The 24,624-nt window shown below is 35.7% G+C and overlaps 1 protein-coding gene across 1 annotated transcript in view; it reads right to left on the reverse strand.

Moving 5' to 3' along the window:
- adam19a (ADAM metallopeptidase domain 19a) overlaps positions 1 to 24,624 on the reverse strand; it is a 125,796-nt gene that overhangs the window by 76,738 nt on the left and 24,434 nt on the right. The window contains exon 3 of the mRNA XM_055211459.2: positions 10,586 to 10,662. Coding sequence (XP_055067434.2) covers positions 10,586 to 10,662 — 77 coding nt within the window. The remainder of the gene's footprint in view (positions 1 to 10,585; positions 10,663 to 24,624) is intronic.

The following is a 24,624-nucleotide window of genomic DNA, read 5'->3' on the forward strand; positions in this document are numbered from 1 at the left end:
ACCAAAATGCTCAACAGTACACCGTCCAAGAGTTTGGAATCACTGTGCCTTGACAATATATTACATGACTTATTACTGGCAGACAAAATCCAACACAGCTGTTTATAAAAATGAGAGTTACAGAGTATCCCATCTTCTCACGGTTTCAATTAGTACACCACACGACAGTGTCAATTTTACGATTATCAATATTTTACTGTTATTTCCGCCAGCATGTTTCTGTTACTTGTCCCAGTCACACTGATAAATACGACCATATGAGGAATATTACCACGAACATGAGCATCGTGAACAATCACAACTGAACTAATTGGAAATATGGATTCTTTAGTATTTAGTCATATATTCTGAAGGAAGGTTTACTTAATGTTGACGATGCATGATAGAGCAGATTACACAAACACTGGCTGCTTGTCAGGCGAGAACAAAACAAGCCTTCTGCAGGGCTGAGTCTGAGAAGTGAATCAGAGACGTGTCAGGCAGGCATGCGACCGTTCATGCTGCTGCAGATCGCATTTATAAATGCATAATCCCATCATGCATTTAGCCATGGTGACCAATTTTTACAGAACACTACGTCTTTGTGAGAAGTTTCTGAACCTTTTTCTGAGTTGCGTTACCAAGTTTGCAAGTTTTGAAGCTTCCGAGAAGTAAGCAAGATCCTTTTTTAGAGATTCATTTCTTCAAGAAACACTTAAAGGAATAGTCTACTCATTTTCAATATTAAAATATGTTATTACCTTAACTAAGAATTGTTGATACATCCCTCTGTCATCTGTGTGCGTGCACGTAAGCGCTGTAGTGCGCTGCGACACTTCGATAGCATTTAGCTTAGCCCCATTTATTCAATGGTACCAATCAGAGATAAGGTTGGAGGTGACCAAGCACATCGGCGTTTTTTCTATTTAAGACGAGTAGTTATACGAGCAAGTTTGGTGGTACAAAATAAAACGTAGCGCTTTTCTAAGCGGATTTAAAAGAGGAACTATATTTTATGGCGTATTAGCACTTTTGGGAGTGCTTCGACTCGCCTGAAAAGTCCGCTCCCCTTCTCACTCTCATAATGGGAGAGGGAGGGTGTTACTGCGCCGAGTCGAGGTACTCCCATAAGTGCTATTACGCCATACAATATAGTTCCTCTTTTAAATCCGCTTAGAAAAGCGCTTTTTACGGACACGACTCTTCATGGCAGGCGCAGTTGAAGATAAACATATTTCCACTAAATGCTGCACAAAGTGCTTCCACTACACGAGAAAAACTGAGGCCACGCGCCACGTACGGTGTGAAACGGCCTTTAGAAACATATGTCACGGTATCGATAAAGCAGCTGTGATGCAGCTTTGAATTTACATATCACCAAAGACTTTAACTTTAACACCATTACTTAATGCCTTGCAAGCACTTAAAGACAAACAAATCTACTTATTCTATTACATAAGTGAAACCATGTTAACATGTTTTCAAGGTTATGACTTATGCTGCATTGAACAGACAGCTGTTAGCTTAATCCTGCACATGTGTTTCACTTTCTTATAAAATCATATCCACTGGGATGAATACATTAAAAAATCGCCATTAAAATATGTAGGTCATTCACTTCAGCTGTGATGTAATATGAGGTCATGCTCATGGTACATTAGCCATTATTCCCAAGTTTAGCCACGGGATCAAAACCTCATCCACCTGTTTGGATCCTTCATATTCTTTTTCCCTATAATTCTTCTCAATCCTCTATCCCCTATTTCTCTTTGTCATTGCTCTCCATGCCCTACAGCCCTTATGTTCTCTTGCCGTCATCTCTTCACCTTCAAACCATCAGTTAAACCTCTCAAACCCATTTTTCTCTCTCTTTCTCTATAATATTATATAAACTCTATTAATCTCCTTCACCCCTGGTATGGCAGCATCTTTCCCCCTCCCTCTTGACTCCATCAGAAACACACTTTAGATGACTGTGAAGTACCCAGGCAAAAACGATCTTCTCGCAAACCACTTGACCTTAAAAGACAGCAACAGACTACTTTACAATGTCACCCTTTAGCCATTTCAAATGAGACAATTACCACAGTAGCCTACCTTAAATTACTGATAAGTTAAAGGACAAACTGCTGCATAATTCAGTGTAATGTAATAAAAAAAATATTTAAAATGTGTTTCAATTTAACGTTATTTTATTGTGATTCTATTTAATAAAAATATGGTCATAATAAATAGGCTATAGTCAAAATATGTATCCCAGCTGTCACTGGGCCAGTACCCTATGTGTACTATCAGTGTTGGGGAAAGTTACTTTTAAAAGTAATGCATTACAATATTAAGTTACTCCCAAAAAAAATGAAACTAATTGCTTTACTTTTCATGGAAAGTCATTCTTATGTTGCGTACGCTTAAGTTCATTTTGCGTTACTTTTTCTTACTTGGCTGAGGCTTGATCTCTTTCAGGCCTTGCAGGTGTTTTTTGTATGATATGTCAAGATCTGGAATGCCATCTCCGTTTCTGACTCAAACTGTTCCCTTGTCAGTTTAGTAGACGCGCCGTTTTGGTTGACGTGCCTCTCACGGAGAAAGCACGGCCATACTTGCCCTCGCTCAATTGGTTAGACTGTCACAAAGCCTTTCTGTATATTTCTCAAATCGCATCATATCGCGTTCTTTCGCGATATACTAATCACAACGTTTCACATCGCGATTGCGGTTTGGTTTCGATTAAACGCCCAGCCCTACCGCTCTAGCGCAATTTAATTAATTAAACTGAAAAGTGACTTGGATAAATTTTTTGAAAAAGTAACTCAAATATTAATGTGTACATTTATAAAGTAATGCGTTACTTTACTCGTTACTTCAGAAAAGTAATATTATTACGTAATGCGCGTTGCTTTACCCCCAACACTGTGTACTACTATGTGCATATATGAATACATTTGGTACCAATACTTGCAACGCTGTACTTTTTAACAGGATACTGCCCAAGTTACATATTTTGACCGTTTCTTCTAGTGCACGACACATCATCGATTTTATATTTCTCAAACTGCTTAAACATTTACAATTTCAGTTGCAAGTGAATTAATCGTGCACATGCCAATCATATTTTGGGTAAGTCCCAAATTATGAGCCAAATAGGCAACAATATAACTATGATTTCACACCTTAAACTGCTTAACTTGTTTAAAGGTCACAAATAATGGGTTTTGGTCTTGTGGCAGATAAGGTTTCATATTCTGCTTACCACTTTCACAGTTACACACCTCTCAAACCGACATCCTGCACACATGCTTCTGCTTTGTACTTGCAAAAAAACATATCTTTGAAAATCAAGGCAGGAAGTGGCTGTTAGAGAGAATAGATGTTATTTTATAGGGCTTTTTATTTACAGTAGCGTGTATTATTAATAATTGAGTGCTATTAATCATTCCTCTCGACCCATATCTAAGTTTTGGGTAACACTTTACTTTTGTTAACAATTAGTTAATGCAGTGGTTCTCAAACTTTTTCCGCGTGCGGCCCCCCTTGTGTATGGTGCAATCCTTCGCGCCCCCCCCCCAAAGAAAATGTATGACAAAAACTGTTCTAAAATGTAACATTTTAATTAAACAAAACATAAGTTATATAAAGTAGTGCTGTTGGTTAGTAGCCTTATTTCTTTTTAGGTTTAATTACACAGAATTCATGATAAATTAATGTATTTTATAAAATGTCATAAAACTGGGGCCCCCCTGGCACCATCTCGCGGGCCCCCTACCCCGGACCCCAGTTTGACAACCACTGAGTTAATGCATTATCTAACATCAAGTATCAATGAACAATCCCATGATAACGTGCGTTTTCTGAGTTTCTCAGAAAATACTGACATATGAAATTAATTTATGTACTTCGCCTGTATCTGCCTCTTCTTTAAGTAATCTCTCTGCGTTTCAAAGAAATACCAGCTGAGATGCAAATACCAACTATAATGTTTATCAATATCACACCTACTGTATCTTAAATGTGAGTGTGAATATAAAGAATACTGAAATGACAATCTAAACTTAAGCAAGGCTTGTGTGTAAAAATAACTAAATTGGCACATCTTTATTTTCAACAATATTGCGATAAATAAGACCCTTTTACTTCTAAAGGAGTATGTGGGACATAAAAGCCAGCAGTCTATAATACACAAAAAAGGCTATTCAAGACGACCAACCAAAGCACAAATTGGAGACAAAATCATTAAACTGAAAATCAAGTACTTCCTTTAAAAACATGTGTTTTTTGAAGGTTTTTATGGTCAGGTTTTGGGTAATCCACAATACACCACAAACTTCTTAAAGAAAATGTTTAAGTGCATGGTAACAGCAGCACTTCTTTAGAAACACAAAAGATCTCTGACCAGAATCAGTAGCAGTTTCTTTCTATCATCTCACCATCTCACCGCTGCAATTCATACCCGCTGCAACCTTCAGAGAGTGCTATTTTTGCCAAGGGGTGCTAACCAGGTTTAAGAACCTGAACTGGCCTAATATTATCATCTGAGTTTCCCCTAACCCTTCCCTTTTAAGAAGAAACTCTCAGTTCGGATCTAGCTACATGCACAGCTTCCTGTTGTGTATTGAAGGCACTCGGGTGCAAGTGATGCACAACTGATACAAGAGATGCAAAGTGAAGATCCAATTAGACAAATGGCAATTGTACTCAAGTACTTAACCTTCTTTAATCCAGTTCAAAAATAGCTCTGACTAAATGTTGAACTAATTTATTAAATGGACCTCGGGCTATTTTCCATTTCCTGGGTCCATTACACCGAGCATGCGATCTAGATGCCAATCCTCCAGCCCAAACGCATCTCCTTGTTATCTTCACTTCGACCTGCTTTGGAGAATATTCTGTATTGTACGAAACCCCAGAAAGGTTCAAAGAATGCTTTGAGGCTTTCTTTGAGCCACATACAATAATCAGGAAGTAAGGCTGCTCTGTGTTTATGTGTGTCAGTGCGTGTGTATGTCCATTCTTCTGACCTACATTTAGAGAACTAGACTGGCCAAGACTCCAAGGGAATGCAAGGTTCATGTGTGGTTAAAATAAACATTAGCTCTGCCAAGTTACAGTGAAATATGTGAGGAGAGAAAGGCATGGTTTGCAAGGATTTACAGAATGAAAATATAACTGCAAAGAACTGGTTCGTTTCAGCACTTGGCCAAACATTCAGGGTGACTGAGATCCCAGCATGCAATTTTGCATAAAAGATGTGCATGGAACCAAATTCAAGGTTATTATACCTGCTGAAAAAACTATAAAACCAATACAGAAAATTCTAATGGTTTCCATTAAAATACAAATACCATTAGCTTTTACCATTTAAACCACTACACTGTAGTGTGTTTTGGGCCATATTCCATTAGTACCAATACATAGAACCAATAGAACATACCATTAGAGACCAACAAAAACCACTAGACTGTAGTGTGTTTTGGGCAATTTTCCATTAGAACCAATACATAGAACCAAAAAAAAAAAAAAAACAATACGAAGAACCAATAGAACCATTACATACCATTAGAGACCAACAAAAACCAATACACTGTAGTGTGTTTTTGGGCCATATTCCATTAGAACTAATACATATTCCATTAGAACCAATACATAGAACCAATAGAACCAATAGAAAGAACCAATAGAACCATTACATATCATTAGAGACCAACAAAAACCAATACACTGTAGTGTGTTTTGGGCAATATTCCATTAGAACCAATAGCTATTCCATTAGAACCAATACATAGAACCAATAGAACCATTACATACCATTAGAGACCAACAAAAACCAATACACTGTAGTGTGTTTTTGGGCAATATTTCATTAGAACTAATACATAATCCATTAGAACCAATACATAGAACCAATAGAACCAAATGAAAGAACCAATAGAACCATTAAATATCATTAGAGACAAACAAAAACAAATACACTGTAGTGTGTATTGGGAAATATTCTATTAGAACCAATACATATTCCATTAGAACCAATACATAGAACCAATAGAACCATTACATACCATTAGAGACCAACAAAAACCAATACACTGTAGTGTGTTTTGGGCCATATTCCATTAGAACCAATAAAATTCCATTAGAACCAATACATAGAAACAAAAAAACAATACAAAGAACCAATAGAACCATTACATACCATTAGAGACCAACAAAAACCAATACACTGTAGTGTGTATTGGGCAATATTCCATTAGAACCAATACATATTCCATTAGAACCAATACATAGAACCAATAGAACCATTACATACCATTAGAGACCAACAAAAACCAATACACTGTAGTGTGTTTTGGGCCATATTCCATTAGAACCAATAAAATTCCATTAGAACCAATACATAGAAACAAAAAAAAAACAATACAAAGAACCAATAGAACCATTACATACCATTAGAGACCAACAAAAACCAATACACTGTAGTGTGTTTTTGGGCAATATTCCATTAGAACCAATACATATTCCATTAGAACCAATACATAGAACCAATAGAACCAAATGAAAGAACCAATAGAACCATTACATATCATTAGAGACCAACAAAAACCAATACACTGTAGTGTGTATTGGGCAATATTCCATTAGAACCAATACATATTCCATTAGAACCAATACATAGAACCAATAGAACCATTACATACCATTAGAGACCAACAAAAACCAATACACTGTAGTGTGTTTTGGGCCATATTCCATTAGAACCAATAAAATTCCATTAGAACCAATACATAGAAACAAAAAAAAAACAATACAAAGAACCAATAGAACCATTACATACCATTAGAGACCAACAAAAACCAATACACTGTAGTGTGTTTTTGGGCAATATTCCATTAGAACCAATACATATTCCATTAGAACCAATACATAGAACCAATAGAACCAAATGAAAGAACCAATAGAACCATTACATATCATTAGAGACCAACAAAAACCAATACACTGTAGTGTGTATTGGGCAATATTCCATTAGAACCAATACATATTCCATTAGAACCAATACATAGAACCAATAGAACCATTACATACCATTAGAGACCAACAAAAACCAATACACTGTAGTGTGTTTTGGGCCATATTCCATTAGAACCAATAAAATTCCATTAGAACCAATACATAGAAACAAAAAAAAAAACAATACAAAAAACCAATAGAACCATTACATACCATTAGAGACCAACAAAAACCAATACACTGTAGTGTGTTTTTGGGCAATATTCCATTAGAACCAATACATATTCCATTAGAACCAATACATAGAACCAATAGAACCAAATGAAAGAACCAATAGAACCATTACATACCATTAGAGACCAACAAAAACCAATACACTGTAGTGTGTTTTTGGGCAATATTCCATTAGAACCAATACATATTCCATTAGAACCAATACATAGAACCAATAGAACCAAATGAAAGAACCAATAGAACCATTACATATCATTAGAGACCAACAAAAACCAATACACTGTAGTGTGAATTGGGCAATATTCCATTAGAACCAATACATATTCCATTAGAACCAATACATAGAACCAATAGAACCATTACATACCATTAGAGACCAACAAAAACCAATACACTGTAGTGTGAATTGGGCAATATTCCATTAGAACCAATACATATTCCATTAGAACCAATACATAGAACCAATAGAACCATTACATACCATTAGAGACCAACAAAAACCAATACACTGTAGTGTGTTTTGGGCCATATTCCATTAGAACCAATAAAATTCCATTAGAACCAATACATAGAAACAAAAAAAAAACAATACAAAGAACCAATAGAACCATTACATACCATTAGAGACCAACAAAAACCAATACACTGTAGTGTGTTTTTGGGCAATATTCCATTAGAACCAATACATATTCCATTAGAACCAATACATAGAACCAATAGAACCAAATGAAAGAACCAATAGAACCATTACATATCATTAGAGACCAACAAAAACCAATACACTGTAGTGTGTATTGGGCAATATTCCATTAGAACCAATACATATTCCATTAGAACCAATACATAGAACCAATAGAACCATTACATACCATTAGAGACCAACAAAAACCAATACACTGTAGTGTGTTTTGGGCCATATTCCATTAGAACCAATAAAATTCCATTAGAACCAATACATAGAAACAAAAAAAAAACAATACAAAGAACCAATAGAACCATTACATACCATTAGAGACCAACAAAAACCAATACACTGTAGTGTGTTTTTGGGCAATATTCCATTAGAACCAATACATATTCCATTAGAACCAATACATAGAACCAATAGAACCAAATGAAAGAACCAATAGAACCATTACATATCATTAGAGACCAACAAAAACCAATACACTGTAGTGTGTATTGGGCAATATTCCATTAGAACCAATACATATTCCATTAGAACCAATACATAGAACCAATAGAACCATTACATACCATTAGAGACCAACAAAAACCAATATACTGTAGTGTGTTTTGGGCCATATTCCATTAGAACCAATAAAATTCCATTAGAACCAATACATAGAAACAAAAAAAAACAATACAAAAAACCAATAGAACCATTACATACCATTAGAGACCAACAAAAACCAATACACTGTAGTGTGTTTTTGGGCAATATTCCATTAGAACCAATACATATTCCATTAGAACCAATACATAGAACCAATAGAACCAAATGAAAGAACCAATAGAACCATTACATATCATTAGAGACCAACAAAAACCAATACACTGTAGTGTGTATTGGGCAATATTCCATTAGAACCAATACATATTCCATTAGAACCAATACATAGAACCAATAGAACCATTACATACCATTAGAGACCAACAAAAACCAATACACTGTAGTGTGTTTTGGGCCATATTCCATTAGAACCAATAAAATTCCATTAGAACCAATACATAGAAACAAAAAAAAAACAATACAAAGAACCAATAGAACCATTACATACCATTAGAGACCAACAAAAACCAATACACTGTAGTGTGTTTTTGGGCAATATTCCATTAGAACCAATACATATTCCATTAGAACCAATACATAGAACCAATAGAACCAAATGAAAGAACCAATAGAACCATTACATATCATTAGAGACCAACAAAAACCAATACACTGTAGTGTGTATTGGGCAATATTCCATTAGAACCAATACATATTCCATTAGAACCAATACATAGAACCAATAGAACCATTACATACCATTAGAGACCAACAAAAACCAATATACTGTAGTGTGTTTTGGGCCATATTCCATTAGAACCAATAAAATTCCATTAGAACCAATACATAGAAACAAAAAAAAACAATACAAAAAACCAATAGAACCATTACATACCATTAGAGACCAACAAAAACCAATACACTGTAGTGTGTTTTTGGGCAATATTCCATTAGAACCAATACATATTCCATTAGAACCAATACATAGAACCAATAGAACCAAATGAAAGAACCAATAGAACCATTACATACCATTAGAGACCAACAAAAACCAATACACTGTAGTGTGTTTTTGGGCAATATTCCATTAGAACCAATACATATTCCATTAGAACCAATACATAGAACCAATAGAACCAAATGAAAGAACCAATAGAACCATTACATATCATTAGAGACCAACAAAAACCAATACACTGTAGTGTGCATTGGGCAATATTCCATTAGAACCAATACATATTCCATTAGAACCAATACATAGAACCAATAGAACCATTACATACCATTAGAGACCAACAAAAACCAATACACTGTAGTGTGTTTTGGGCCATATTCCATTAGAACCAATAAAATTCCCAATAAAACCATTCGAATTTTCTGTAATGGTTGTATTGTTTTTTTCAGCAGGGATAGTGGACTACTGATTTTTTCACCTGCCAACTAGCTAAACTCCAACGTCCTATACTGGTTCAGCCATTTTACCAGTTGATAAATCAAATAACTCACCCAAATCCTCACTTAGAGTCAAGCATAAACCTTATGCAACACCTGCCGATTATGTTTGAAGAAAAATTGCAGGCCATAAATGTACTGAATTATTCTGGATCACATCCTTACCTAATATTGAGTAGCTGGATCTAGTTATAAATTAAGAGTTGCATTAGTGAAAAGAATACCTTGCCAAATATTGAAATGGCTATGCATGCAACAACGATAACTGACTGCATTACAATTTGAATAACAATTTATAATAAAATCTTTCGGCAGGCCATTAAGGTATTGAACTTTTCTCTTCTGTAATCTAATATGCCTGTGCACCAATCTTTAATAAAAGGTTTTTATTTTCTTCAAGCCATCAGCTTCATCACAGAGGAAATGGGCGGTATGAAATCTTCCCATTTGTCAGGGCACCTAGTGACTCTTTTGTCCAAGCAGAAGGGGGCAAAAAATGACAGTACATAAAACAACCATCATTTCAAATGTTATGGAAAAAGGCCTTTTGTGTATGCGAATTAGCTAACGCTTACATAATTGAATGTAATTAGATACAGTACATTAACATGATGTTAAAGTTAATCACTCAGAAATGTTACTTACTGATTCCTTTCAACTTCAAGAATCAGATTCAAATCCTGGGCTGAGACCAGAATCTCCCCCCTCTCTGGAAACTGGTCCTGATGAGGGAAAACATAATGAATAAGAAAGCTCACAAAGACAAACATATTTAGTTTTGAATAATGTGCAAGGATGAATTGTGCCCAATCAGTCACCCTAAAGAAAACACATCACCTCATCAGCTTCATTTCCGAGTCAGTTCTTAACCCTGCTATTAAGGGAAGACACAGTGTTAAAAGCCAACGGGCCAAATCTAGCATCTGTGACTGTTTGCTCTACATGCACGGTTTGCGGTTAGCCGTGTTAGCAGATAAAACGAGTAAGCGGCGAGGACTTTGATCTAACCCTCTTCCAAGAAGTCAGACATCAGTAGACATGAACTCCTCCCTCCGGCCATTAAAAGTCCTGTGATACAAATGGAAAATCTCTTAGTCCAGCGGCAACAAAAAATCAATGAGATATTTTACGACCCGCGGGGAGAGATGTTGAATAAACAGTACCCCTACAGGGACCGCGGCAGACAGAAATGAAGAAAGAATAAACAGGGAAGATTCAAGTCATTTCTCAGAAACATTTTCATGGCAAGAGCGTTCTGAGAAAGTAATTCAGTGCAAGCACAAAATTAACTTTCAACCTGCCAATGACAACATTTACTAGCCAGCGATATATATTTCTCTGTAAAAATAGTATTTAGATAGATCTTGCGATTTCTCTCCACCTATTTTTAATTTGGTGGATTATAATGGAAATGCATGTCCTAGCAACCATAAACATCCTAGCAACATGCTGAAAACTGCACACCTTGGCAACCTTATTTGTTTTGATGACTTTCACATGCAGGCATCAATAAAATTTTCTTCAGAAAAAAGGAAAAATAAACTTTGTATTGACTGCAAGGGGTTGTCAAACGATAATGACATTTTTCTACGCAAACAGAAACGGGCGTTTTTGAGTAATGCATTAGAAACCAGAAGACTACACATGCAGACATCTGTCAAAATTTTCCACGCTGAAGGCCGTATGTTAAAGAGAAAGCAGGCGAGGGGGTCTCACATAAGTTCACATATATCAAATCAAATAAGGGAAAGGTTGAGATGGAAGAATTGGGAGTTGGAAAGGAGGGAATCAGTCTTTCTGAACATGTAATCACTTACCAGCCCTGCAAGCTGCGTGCTGCTGTCAAAGAGACAGGTGATGAAATGAGAGGAGAAGCCAGAGGACAACAGGAGAAACAGACATTTGAAGAGCGGAGGTAGAAAGTGGAAGATATAAAGCCAGAGAGCTTCAAACTGATGTACTCTTAAAAATAAAAGTTTTTTAAAGTGATGAACCATTTTTGGTTCCTAAAAGAACCATTCAGTCAAAAGTTATTCAAAGAACTATTTCTTTCATACTTTTTATAATCTAAAGAAGAACCTTTTTCATTACAAAGTACCATTTTGAAACAGAAAGTTTTTTTTTTGATGTCAATTGATCTTTCAATGGCATCGTGAAGCACCTTTATTAAAAAAAAAATACAGGTAGATGTGTGCATGACAGAAGTTGTCGTAGCATTCTGCCTAAAGGCCGGTACTAATGCTGTTGGAATTCAAATCTCCAGAGTGACTCCAGCAGTCAAAACATGCCGGCACACCCCAAATCTGTTATCGCTTAACATTTCATTCCTGTCATATTTATGTTTTGTGTTGGGTTTATTTGCGCTCTACATCATGGACACAGCCGCAGAGTCAATTTACTCTAGGTCAGTCACTATAATAAACATCTGTATCTTGGCGTGTACACAAAAAAATACTTATTTTCCTTTAAAGGAATAGTTCACCCAAACATGAAATTCTTATAGTCTTCATCACTCAAGCTCATATCTCTCCAAAGTCATATATTTCTACACAGAAATGCTAATTTTTGAAAAAATATACTGGAATATTCCAGCCTCAAGTGATGAATACCACCATTAAAATATGAAAACAATGTGACCCTGTATGTAAAATCTAGGCTAAAGCCATGTATGTAAATCTAGGCTAAAGTAGGGGTGTGCGATATGATGATATGTGATCGTGAACAAGTAAAAGTGTCCTGCCTAAATATTTTCTTGCACATGCGCTGTTGTACGTGTACTGTCTGTGCACTTTCCGCACATATATTTGTTACCTTGTACTGCATTTTTAAATGGAATCATTAGTATGGCTGTATTAAGGCTTAGTAATGGCAAAATAGTCTTTAAAAATCAACATGAAAAAGAACTGTGATAAAATCGTGATTTCGCCTAAACCTATCGTGAAATGATTTTCCCATACCGCCCACCCCTACACTCTTAAAATGAATGTGTTAAATTAACACATCTTGTGTCTAGTTAAGGACAACACATCTAGTGTGTTGTCCTTAATTTAACACATCTCTGTGTTATTTTTGGAACAAAACACTTTGTGTTGTTTTAACACATCTTGTGTTGTCCCTTTTATTTTTTATGAACTTAAATGACACTTAATGTGTTAAAAACAACACATTATGTGTTAAATAGTTTAACACAAAGCAATGTGTTAAAATTAACACATCCAGGCTGTGTTAATTTTAACACATTGCTTTGTGTTAAACTATTTAACACATTATGTGTTAATTTTAACACATTATGTGTCATTTCTTGCTGATTTAGAGTTCATATAAATAAAAGGGACAACACAAGATGTGTTAAAACAACACAAAGTGTGTTGTTCTAAAAATAACACAGAGATGTGTTAAATTAAGGACAACACACTAGATGTGTTGTCCTTAACTAGACACAAGATGTGTTAATTTAACACATTCGTTTTAAGAGTGTAGGCTAAAGTAATTGTTTCTCACAAGGATGTATATAAGTATAAATATAAGGCAGCAAAGATTTTTCTACAGTGCATATACACTCACCTAAAGGATTATTAGGAACACCATACTAATACTGTATTTGACCCCCTTTCGCCTTCAGAACTGCCTTAATTCTATGTGGCATTGATTCAACAAGGTGCTGAAAGCATTCTTTAGAAATGTTGGCCTATATTGAAAGGAAAGCATCTTGCAGTTGATGGAGATTTGTGTGATCTGGTGACTGTGGGGGCCATTTTAGTACAGTGAACTCATTGTCATGTTCAAGAAACCAATTTGAAATGAAATCACTTTTCTTTTTTTTCCATTCTGACATTTAGTTTGTAGTTCAGGAGATTGTCTTGACCAGGACCACACACGTAAATACATTGAAGCAACTGCCATGTGATTGGTTGATTAGATAATTGCATCAATGAGAAATTGAACAGATGTTCCTAATAATCCTTTAGGTGAGTGTACTTCCCATTATTTCAGTTATGAAGGCATCAATGTTTAAAATGCACACAAAGAAAGATGCTTCAGGTGCTTTCAGTGGTCTAAAAGGAAATGCAGAATGACTTTTGCATTGATCCCCTTTTATAAACTCGGATGGCAATTTAATTACCACACGACCTTGGTGTTTGTCAAAAAACTTTGGTTGTGAATTTTTATGTGGGTGGTCGGAGAAAAACAATGACATTTTGGATTCAGACAGCAATAAAACCACTGACTACCCCCTGTAAATGTTGAAAATGCCTTACATTCCCATGAGAAACAATTACCGTCTGAATATGGCTTAAGTCTTATAATCTAATGATCTAATAATAAGATCTGCAGCATCAATTTTTTTTGGTAATTAATTTCATTATGATTTCAATCTTTGACATAGCCTTACTCTGTCAATATTAAAGATATCATGGTTATATTTTACAGAAAGTTCTACAATATGTACAAAATTCACATTCACCAAGAAGAGTGGAAAGCAAGCATTAAGAAAAAAAATACTTTGGATGAACATAACCAGGGCTCCAGACTAACTTTTTTCACTATAGGAGCACAGTGGCCCCCAACTGAAAATGTTAGGGGCGCAACCAGAAAATGTAGGGGCACACACTGTAAATCAACATGCTGACCAAATATTCACATTTCTACTAATTTCCACTGTAGTACTAATAAATACTTTAATGATAGATGGAGAAAGTACAATGTGCTGTTTCAAATTCAGTGTCACATCACAAAAAAAAGGTCAAATTTACTGGTCACACATGTGCGACTGGATGTAAAATTCAGTGGCACACTCTCAAATTTTGGTGGCAAAATGTCACTATTTGGTGGCAGTCTGGAGCCCTGATAACACAAATATGTGTGAATTGTCCCTTTAAAAAAAGTTTAAATTAAGCGAGCTCCTTTAGACACGTTTCTAGACTCTTCATCACCTCAGTTTAAATATTTATATCAGGGGAATTAGTTGTTCCCCCATTTGACATGATTACATCTGAATGATAAATGAAAGAGCAACACAAAGCCAGAGAGGTGGGCACTCAGGCGCGCTGTATCCGCAGTCACACAGCTAACGCTGGACTCCTGTTGTGTTTCGAAAGATAGCGCCATACTGCGCTTTAAATTTGTGCCTCGGCATGCAAATTTGTTTGAACATGTCCACACATAATATAAAAATGGTTACATATTAAAATCATTTACCAACTATCATGTAGCCCAGACCTCATTTGCAGTCATCGTATGAAAAGTTTATATAAATGATGCAAATTATGAATTTTAAGACTACTTAGGTTCAGAACAACCTGACTAAATTATGACAGCATTTTTTTATGACAGCCATTGCTTTTCCGAATACTGTAATGACTTATCAATGTCTTCCAGGCAAATAATTAATTTTGGATGAAACAATGAGAGCCGTAAGGACTGAAGAGATGTCAGCCTTAGCTGTGAGGTACACTGCAAATATGGAGACATTCAGATTTGAAGTGTATGCATCTCACAAGAACACCAGCTTGTACTTTGCTTCTGTTAATATCCTTCGAGTATTTGAAACATCGCATCATCTTTGATAGAAGATAATAGCAGACTGGGACCACAGAGGAACCTTATGAAACAATGTTTACTCCAACCAGGGGAATCAAAGAAAATGTGATTTCGCATTACATCCACTCTCTTTTCAATGTGACAAATTGTCCCGGTTTCAAATCCGCTTTGTAAGGAAGATAATTTTCAGTAAGTGTGTGTTTTTCCTTTGAACTTGCCGGACACATTTTGACTAATGGAGGTGATGAAATTATTCAGTTCCTCTGCTCTGCAAACCCTTTTGCAGCACGGTTATCAGCTTTTTGTAGACAGACAGCTTTGAGATATGCCCAGTCAGCCATGAGGACAATATATTTAATGTGACCTGTCTGCCATTAAGGGAGCTGTGTGCTCCAGATCAAATTTACCAAGACTAGTCCTCGTGGTGTCCTCTTGGATTCATCATCTCTTACTTCTTTGTGTATAACTACTAATGTTGAAGAGGAGTAACAAGGCAGGAAAATGCAGAAATCTAAGTTGATTTGTAAGATTAACTGGGGCTAAAAGGCAGCTATTAATATACCGAAGGTTAAATGGCTCTCGGCCATCAAAAAACCCACTGAAAATGCAAATATTAGATTTTAATAAATGTTTCTATTTCAGACTTATCTAAAACCAATTAAATCTCAAGAAGTCTGGCTTATGAATATCATCATTAAGTCTGGTTCACTCTGCAGCCTATTCTTGCTGATAGTGACTTAATAAGCACAGACAAACTATGTTTTGTTTTTGCATACAGTTTAGTAACAAGTTTATATAAAATAGTTCTGTGACTGGCTACTGTCAGAAAAAAACTTTTAAAAAAATGGTCCCTAGCTGTCACTGGTAATGCTCTTTAAAAGTACACCTTTGTACCTAAAGGGGCAGTTTCCCAGACAGGGATTAGCTTAAGCCAGGACTAGGCCTTAGTTTAATTAGGAAATAAAACTAGTTTTAACAAACATGCCTTATTAAAAACATTACTTGTGTGCATTTTAAGGAAAAACAAAGAGCACTGATGTATTTTAAGATTTGTCAGTGCAAGTTGTTTTCATGTTGGACAGCTCTTAAGTTTATTTTAGTCTAGGACTAGTCTAATCCCTGTCTGGGAAACCGCCCCAAAGAGTTTATATTAGTACAGAGGTACATATTGGTACCAAAGTATACATATCTGTTCCTAAATGGTTCCCAAAAGGACCTTTTTAAATACTGTGTACTGTGACAGCTTGGGAGCATTTTTTTACCTTTATTTCTGACAGCGCAGAACATTAAAATACATCTCTGGAAAAATTAAGAGACCAAATCAAGATTATTTTTAGTTTTTCTAAATTCACTAATATATCATTTTTGTTTCATCCTGTCATCTACTGGCAAAATTTCTGTCAAATTCCTAATAAAAATAATGTTTTTATTGCACTGATTTGAAGAAAACTAAAAACAGACAAACTAACAAAAAGATGCAATGTTTTCAGATATTTAAAACTTTAAAGAAAACAATTTATATTAATTTTTAAACAGCAAATTACTAATGTTTTACATGTATTTTAAGAATAGTTAAAAAATTAAAATTTTATGGAATATCACTGAATTTGAATCACATCTTTCATGTGTCCTATCATGCTCTCAATCTTTTACATTGCTGTCGGAAGACTTTGTCACTCCTGAGGTTTGCGTTTGTTGGAATTCAACAGACCCTGGACTGAAATGGTCACAGTACATGTAGAAAAGATAATAATTCAAGACAAAACATTTACATTTTGTATTTTTCCAGAGCTGTCTAGACTATAAAGCATGTTTAGACTCATAATCTGTATTTTTACCTGTATCTGTAAAGTTAAAAGAAATTATAAAAATATACAGATAGTATGACAACTCTTCATATGATATCTGGCACGTGTCTGCACCGGACACGAGCGGCGCAACAAAATAAAAGACAACACAAGCCATTATAATGAGTTCACTAACTGGGATCACGCCACATCCAGTGTGGACAGCGTCACTGAATATACTAGTGTCTATTGTTTTTGGGTCGAGTCGCACCGCACGTATCTGTCATAGGCATGGTGTAAGATCCAATGTAATTCTTTTCTTGCACACGAGGGTCCGCATACAGTGTGCGTGACACAATTTTCATCATCAGAAGAGTACTGTATGCACACCGCCAGATTTCAAAAGCCTGGACTATAGTCTGTTTTTTAGCGTGTACGCTAAAGCCGTGTGCATACACGAAAAAAAACTGACTGTATTCAGGGTTTATGGCTGCATTTAAATTTATTTAAAAGATGCTTTTTAAGCAAGATATAAAATAAGAAAACTACAGGAGGTTGGTTACCAAAAATGTTAGAAGACCTTTCTATAAATCTGCATTTTATTCAGGGTTTCCACACTTTAGTTAACTTCAAATTCAAGGACCTTTCAAGGACTTTCCAGGTCCAATACCCTCAAATTCAAGGACTAAATGTGGGGACACATTTCAAGTGAGAGCAAGGTTACATTGTGTTACCTTTTAAGATACATTGTTACAGTTCCCTTTCGAGGGAACTCGCGCTGCGTCACTGCGGTGGCACATTGAGGACGCTTCCAGGGGTAAGTGCGTCTGAACGTGTATATCAAATTCAACCAATGGTAAGGCTTAACAACAAAGACAGGGTGACGTGGGAGCCAGGAAGTATATCGCTATCTGAAATATTGCCAAAGACGGCATTACAGGGACGCAGGAAGTATGGCAAGGGAGACGCAGCGTCTCGTTCCCTTCTCAGGGAACAACAGTTACATTCGTAACCCGAGATATTTTCATGTGTCAAACACAACTATGCCATAAAGCATTTTGGTTATGAATCAACATTCGCATGCAGAAGATATAAGCATTGAAAGCGAACAGTTTAGCACGTGTGCTTAAAGCCTAGAAATTGTTATGATATTATCCTACACTACACAGGGAATAATATGGATTTTTTTTAAAGAAAACATTTGCATAAAATAGATTCAAGCACTTTCAATGACCTGTTTCTATCTATGTATATTTTCAAAAACTTTCCAGGGATCCCCCCCCCCCAGATTTACAAACTTTCAAGGATTTCAAGGACCCGTGAGAACCCTGTTTATTGTATTTGCTTCTTTAACAAAAAAACCTTTTCTATGCAATGATAATAACTGCACTGATATAAAAATACATTGGGATTCTAGGGACATTCTTGATTTGGCATTCAAAGACTTGTAGAAGTGCACACACAAATGCATGAATTACACAAGTTTAACCTTTGCACAGCACATAATAAAAAAGCAAACAAGTGAAAGCAAAACATGAAAAGTTGAACACAGGTAATGTACAATAATTACTTTTCATACGACAAAGAATCATTTCAAACTCGACTCAATTTAAAAATTCCTCGAGCAATCATTTTCACATAAGCATGGGGACACAACAAGACCTTGATTACATACGTTTTTCATTTCCCTCACAAAGCACTGCTAAATCTGACAAAGCTTTCTGAATTTGTACCTTTTTGAATAATGCAACCATTTTGGGTGTAATATATGACTCACAACATTAGCTACTTAAATGTCATTACTCAAATAAAATTGTTATTATTTTCCTTAAAATAATTATTAACAGCCTTCAGTTTGACCAATTGTCCTTGCGCACAACCACCTCTCCCCAAAATGAGTCATCCGTCCAACAAAACAACACTGATTGAAGAAACACGATTAAAAACGACTGAGTCCTGTGTGCCCGCCTGTGCATATGTCTGTGCATTCAAGAACGTGGGCTGTGCGAAGAGGGGCTTATTATGTGGCTTATCAAATCCCATTACCGAGCAGGACAGTGTACATAAATACATTTTTAAACAATTTTTACAAAACTCACCCTCAAAAAGGCTTTTAAACCAGTTGTTCAACGTCCTAAATCATATATTCTATTTAAACATCCAGGAACTGACTTTCTCCATTGTGTGTGACCCAAATGCCGAAGGAGTTCGTCTCCGAAAGCGGCGGCAAATGAGACCTATTCCAACATAGCTGTAAATTCAGCAACTTCAAATGCTTGACTTTTTAAAGTGGGACTTCAGACTCAATTCATGAAAGTCTGGCACTTTTAGTGCAAAACAAGACGACGACTAAAAAAGCTTTGGAGTAAAAAAAAATACAGGAGGTGAGGGAGTTAAGGGATAAAAACATACATAAAGAAAGTGACTGTGATGGAGTGGAGAATGAAAAGGAGGAGGGAATCATAAGGAGTGAGGACCAGAGAGAGACATAAGAGGAATGTAGGGTTGGAGTGAAAACAAATCTAATTCTTTGCAGGATTGCTGGTGTCAAACGTGCTTATTTTTGTTTGGCCATCCTCCCAGCCTTGCACTTTCTTGCTTTTTGCTGTTGCTGTATGACTAAACTGACTGCGTATTCTCAATGATAAATGCTGTGCTTTAACAGGACCCTAACATACATACAGGGCTTAACAATAAGGTTGACATATGAGAATGATTTGTCACTGTTATGGAAGCATCTGTCTAATGATTAATGACTAACATTTTTCTTCATATTCCAATGTTTGCCAGCAACAACGTGTTTGTACATTGTTTTAAATTTTAAGTAGAATTAAATGTCAACTTAAGCCCTGAGTATAGGTTTTTTTTCTTACAGCCTTGCAAAGCATAGTTTAATTGACTCGCATGTGTACACAGACGTTTAATGCATGCACAATGCAAGAAAACATTCTCCTATACGAGCATGCGCAACCTATTTGTACAAAGTGCGTGCGGTTACAAAAATTCGGTGGTGGCGTACAGTGCACGCCTACTATTCTGATAAAGAAATGTGCATGTGACTCTCACGTACAGTATGCATATAAACTGGACTTTCTTTTTTTTTGATGAACATGAAGGAAGATATCATTCACAAGCCCTATTCACTTCCATATTATTATTTTTTTCTACTTTGGAAGTGAAAGGGGCTCATGATCAGTTTGGTTACAAACATTCCTCAAAATATCTTCCTTCATGTTCATCAGAACAAAGACCTTTATACAGGTTTGTAACAACATCAGAGTAAGAAAAGTATGACTTTATTATTATGAATTATGAATTATAATGTTTATATTTGGTTGAACTATCCATTTAGGCAATTTCAACACGTACTTGAACATATGGTTACAGCAACTCATCAATTAACAAAAATTTTAAATAATGAGTTGAAATGACTTCAACTTATTTAACAATAAGTTGAAATGACTATAAAGTCAAATTTATATTATACTTAAAAATGTAAGGCAGGGATATTTTTTACAGTGATATCTGTTTAAAATATTTATATATCAGGGCTCCAGACTAACATTTTTCACTAGGAGCACAGTAGCCCCAACTGAAAATTTTAGGGGCGCAACCAGAAAATTTAGGGGCACACACCGTAAATCAACATGCTAACCAAATATTCACATTTCTACTAATTTCCACTGTATTACTAATACATAATTTGATAATAGATGCAGTAAGTACAACGTGCTGTTTCAAATTCAGTGTCACATCACAATAAAAAGGTCAAATTTACTGGTCGCACATGTGTGACTATATGTAATATTCAGTGGCACACTCTCAAATTTTGGTGGTGACTGTTTTTTTAATGCATCTAGGGGTGGTTTCCCGCACAGGGATTAGACTAGTCCTAGACTTAAACACTTTTAAGAGCTCTCCAAACTGAAAACAACTTGCACTAACATATCTTAAAATACATCAGTGCCCTTTGCAATGCACACTGGTAATGTTTTTAGTAAGGCATGTTTGTTAAAACAAGTTCCTAATTAAACTAAGCCCTAGTCCTGGATTAAGCTAATCCTGGCCTGGGAAACTGCCCCATAGAGATCTAAAATGATCTTAGAAGATCTGACATTTTCCACAGGTTGTATTTTCATTATCTACTTCCTATAAGAAAAAAATATTTTTCTTATTGCAAACACATTTATTCATGAATATCATAATAGTCTGTTTTTTTAACTTTCTGTAATTGTATTGAACTCCAAAATGGTCCAATTCGGGCTTTCCTTTCAGAATTAAAGAAGCACAGAAGTACTTATCTTTTAGCTTATATTCATTTACAATGATCGTATCTTCAAAAGGCAGGCATCAATTATTTTTGTTGTTTAGCAAAATCATATTAAAGCATATTTAAATGAGATTTTCTTCCTTTGTTCTGTAGAATCAATTCTCTAAAACTGTGTTTTCCAACTTTTGAAAATCTCTAATGAATTGAATCAGGCGCTAGATTAGAGAGACATTATTGTGCAGTGTTGCAGAAGCATAGAGAACAGGATTTGTAAACAACGCTCTAAAATGAATAACAAGAAAAGCTTATAAAAAAAAGTGCAAATACACTCTAAAAAAAATGTGGGTTGTTTTAAACCATCATTGGGTCAAATATGAAATATGAAAATAAACCTATGATGGGTAAGCTGTGGCCTACTTATTTTTGCGACTGACCTTATTGCATATGCATTTCTAGGAGTTTTCTTTTTTGAGACCCAAAAATTTATGGGAGGAGAGTATTTAATCTTTGCGCATGTGATTTAACTGTATTTGCTGATAGGAGAAGGCATCACATAGATCAGTGAGCGCATGGTACAAGGAAGAGGAACGTAACCGTTTCTTTGGAATGACAGAGGAACATATGATTCAAAAATATATTTTTTATTTGCTGGAGAAAATAAAAGGAGAAGTCAAACAGTTCTTGTAAATCATCATTTTTTGTCCTCCAGTTCTTTTCAGTGTACTATAGCTTCGTTAGCTGGGATTTTACACCCCGCATTTTCTGCTGCGAAAGTCCATGGTGCTGAACTCAAGCGCATCAGGCGTTAGTACGTAGATCACCCGCACCTGAGGAGCATCAGCTCTGCTTATTTGCAACCCTGAACTAATTTGCGCTGCTGTTAGTAGATTGCGTTGGTCATTATAGAAATGAGCTGTTGGCCTGTGTTATTTAATATGCGCCTATTTAGTAAAATACCTCGCAGGTATTACCACTTCCATCTGTTTTTTTTTTTTTTTTGGAATAGCGCTGTCACACTAATTTGATCTATTTAGTAAATCTGGCCCTAAGTGATGTATTTACACAAAAAGCTTTAACAATGTATACCTGCATTTATTTTTAAATATACATGTGCATGATAAATATTACTGACTTTGCATCTCACAACAGAAACAGCAGATCAGACCTGTGATGCTGTTATGAAGACATTATTGCTACTGTCAAGCATGCTGATAGTACCTATCATGCTCTGGGCTTTCTTTATAACAGGTAGACTAGAAAACATTCTGGCACTGAAGGCAATATGAATATTTGAGAGGAGCATTTTCCAACATAACAGTGAGCCAAAGCAACAGTAAATAAAAAACTGTAAAATTAGATATTAACTATGTTGATATTAAACCATGTGCAAAGTTTTATAATGCACTCATTATGAATGTTCCAAATGTTAAAGGATTAGTCCATTTTCTTAAAAGAAAAAATCCAGATAATTTACTCACCACCATGTCATCCAAAATGTTGATGTCTTTCTTTGTTCAGTCGAGAAGAAATTATGTTTTTTGAGGAAAACATTGCAGGATTTTTCTAATTTTAATGGACTTTAATAGAGCCCAACATTTAATACTTAACTCAACACGTAACAGTTTTTTTCAACGGAGTTTCAATGGACTATAAACAATCCCAAACGAGGCATAAGGGTCTTATCTAGCAAAACGAGTGTCATTTTTGACAATAAAAATAACAAATATACACTTTAAAAGCACAACTTCACGTCATGTAGATCCGGTCGTGATGCGCCAGCTGACCCCACGCAATACGTCATGACGTCAAGAGGTCACAGAGGACGAATGCGAAACTCCACCCCAGTGTTTACAAGTGTTGAGAAAGAGGACCGTTCCGTTGTTGTATGTCAACTGATACTAATTAATGTCTTTGTGGCACTTTATTGTTTAAAATGGTCCGCAAATGTGCGTTTTATATATGTAACACGGGACCTCCCTACGTCACTACGCATTTACGTTAGGTCGCGCTGGACCGGACGTAGACGAAAAGTTGTGGTTTAAAAGTACATATTTTTTATTTTTCTTGTCAAAAATGACAATCGTTTCGCTAGATAAGACCCCTATGCCTCGCCCGGGATCGTTCACAGTCCCTTGAAACTCCGCCGAAAAAAACCGTCAAGTGTTGAGCCAAGTACTAAATGTTGGGCTCCACTAAAGTCCATCAAAATGAGAAAAATCCTGCAATGCTTTCCCCAAAAAACATAATTTCTTCTCGACTGAACAAAGACAGACATCAACATTTTGGATGACATGGTGGTGAGTAAATTATCTGGATTTTTCTTTTAAGAAAATGGACCAATCCTTTAACAGTTGGCTAAAACAATTACAAACTGTATATTATTTCATCTAACAAATATTAAATCATTTGCCATAGCTTATGTTGGTTTAAACCAAAAGACTACTGAGCCTATATCAACTGAATAGCTTAAGATAAATATGTTCTCTGAGACAAGGCCAAATAAAAACATATCCAAAGAATATATTATTCAAATTTGTATGCATATTTATTTATTATATACAGCCAAACCAGATCACACCAGAGCCAAAAACAAGAGTTTTGATAGATAAGGATTGTGTCTGTTAGATATCACACCTACTAATCAGCAACAGGAAGACCGTGATGGACTCAACAAATGCTTATCAGTGGGGTGAATATAAAAAACAAATCAGAAAAACTACTCCACCGTATGTTTAAAGCATACACAGAGCAAGTGAAAGATTTCCATCTCCATAAGCAGCTGACTTTTTTCCTTCATTCACTGTATTCTGGCAGACAGCCTGTTCCCCTTTCTCCATCCTTAGGGAAGTGTGTGAGAGTTTCTTTGTGTCAGCGTATAAAATTACATCCGCCTGACATGCATTCAGCCAAACTGCACTGTGACTCATTACATCATCGCCACAACAGCCAGAAATCCAATCAAACGTCCAGCCTCTTATGGCCTGTGTGAGGACAGATTATGGTCCTGCGTGGCCCCAGGGCTCCAGTGTCTTGTGAGATTTAAAATCCAAATAACAAGAAATTGCATTGCAAATATGAGAAATGAA

Source organism: Misgurnus anguillicaudatus, chromosome 21, assembly GCF_027580225.2.
Source record: "Misgurnus anguillicaudatus chromosome 21, ASM2758022v2, whole genome shotgun sequence".
Classification (NCBI taxonomy): Eukaryota; Metazoa; Chordata; class Actinopteri; order Cypriniformes; family Cobitidae; genus Misgurnus; species Misgurnus anguillicaudatus.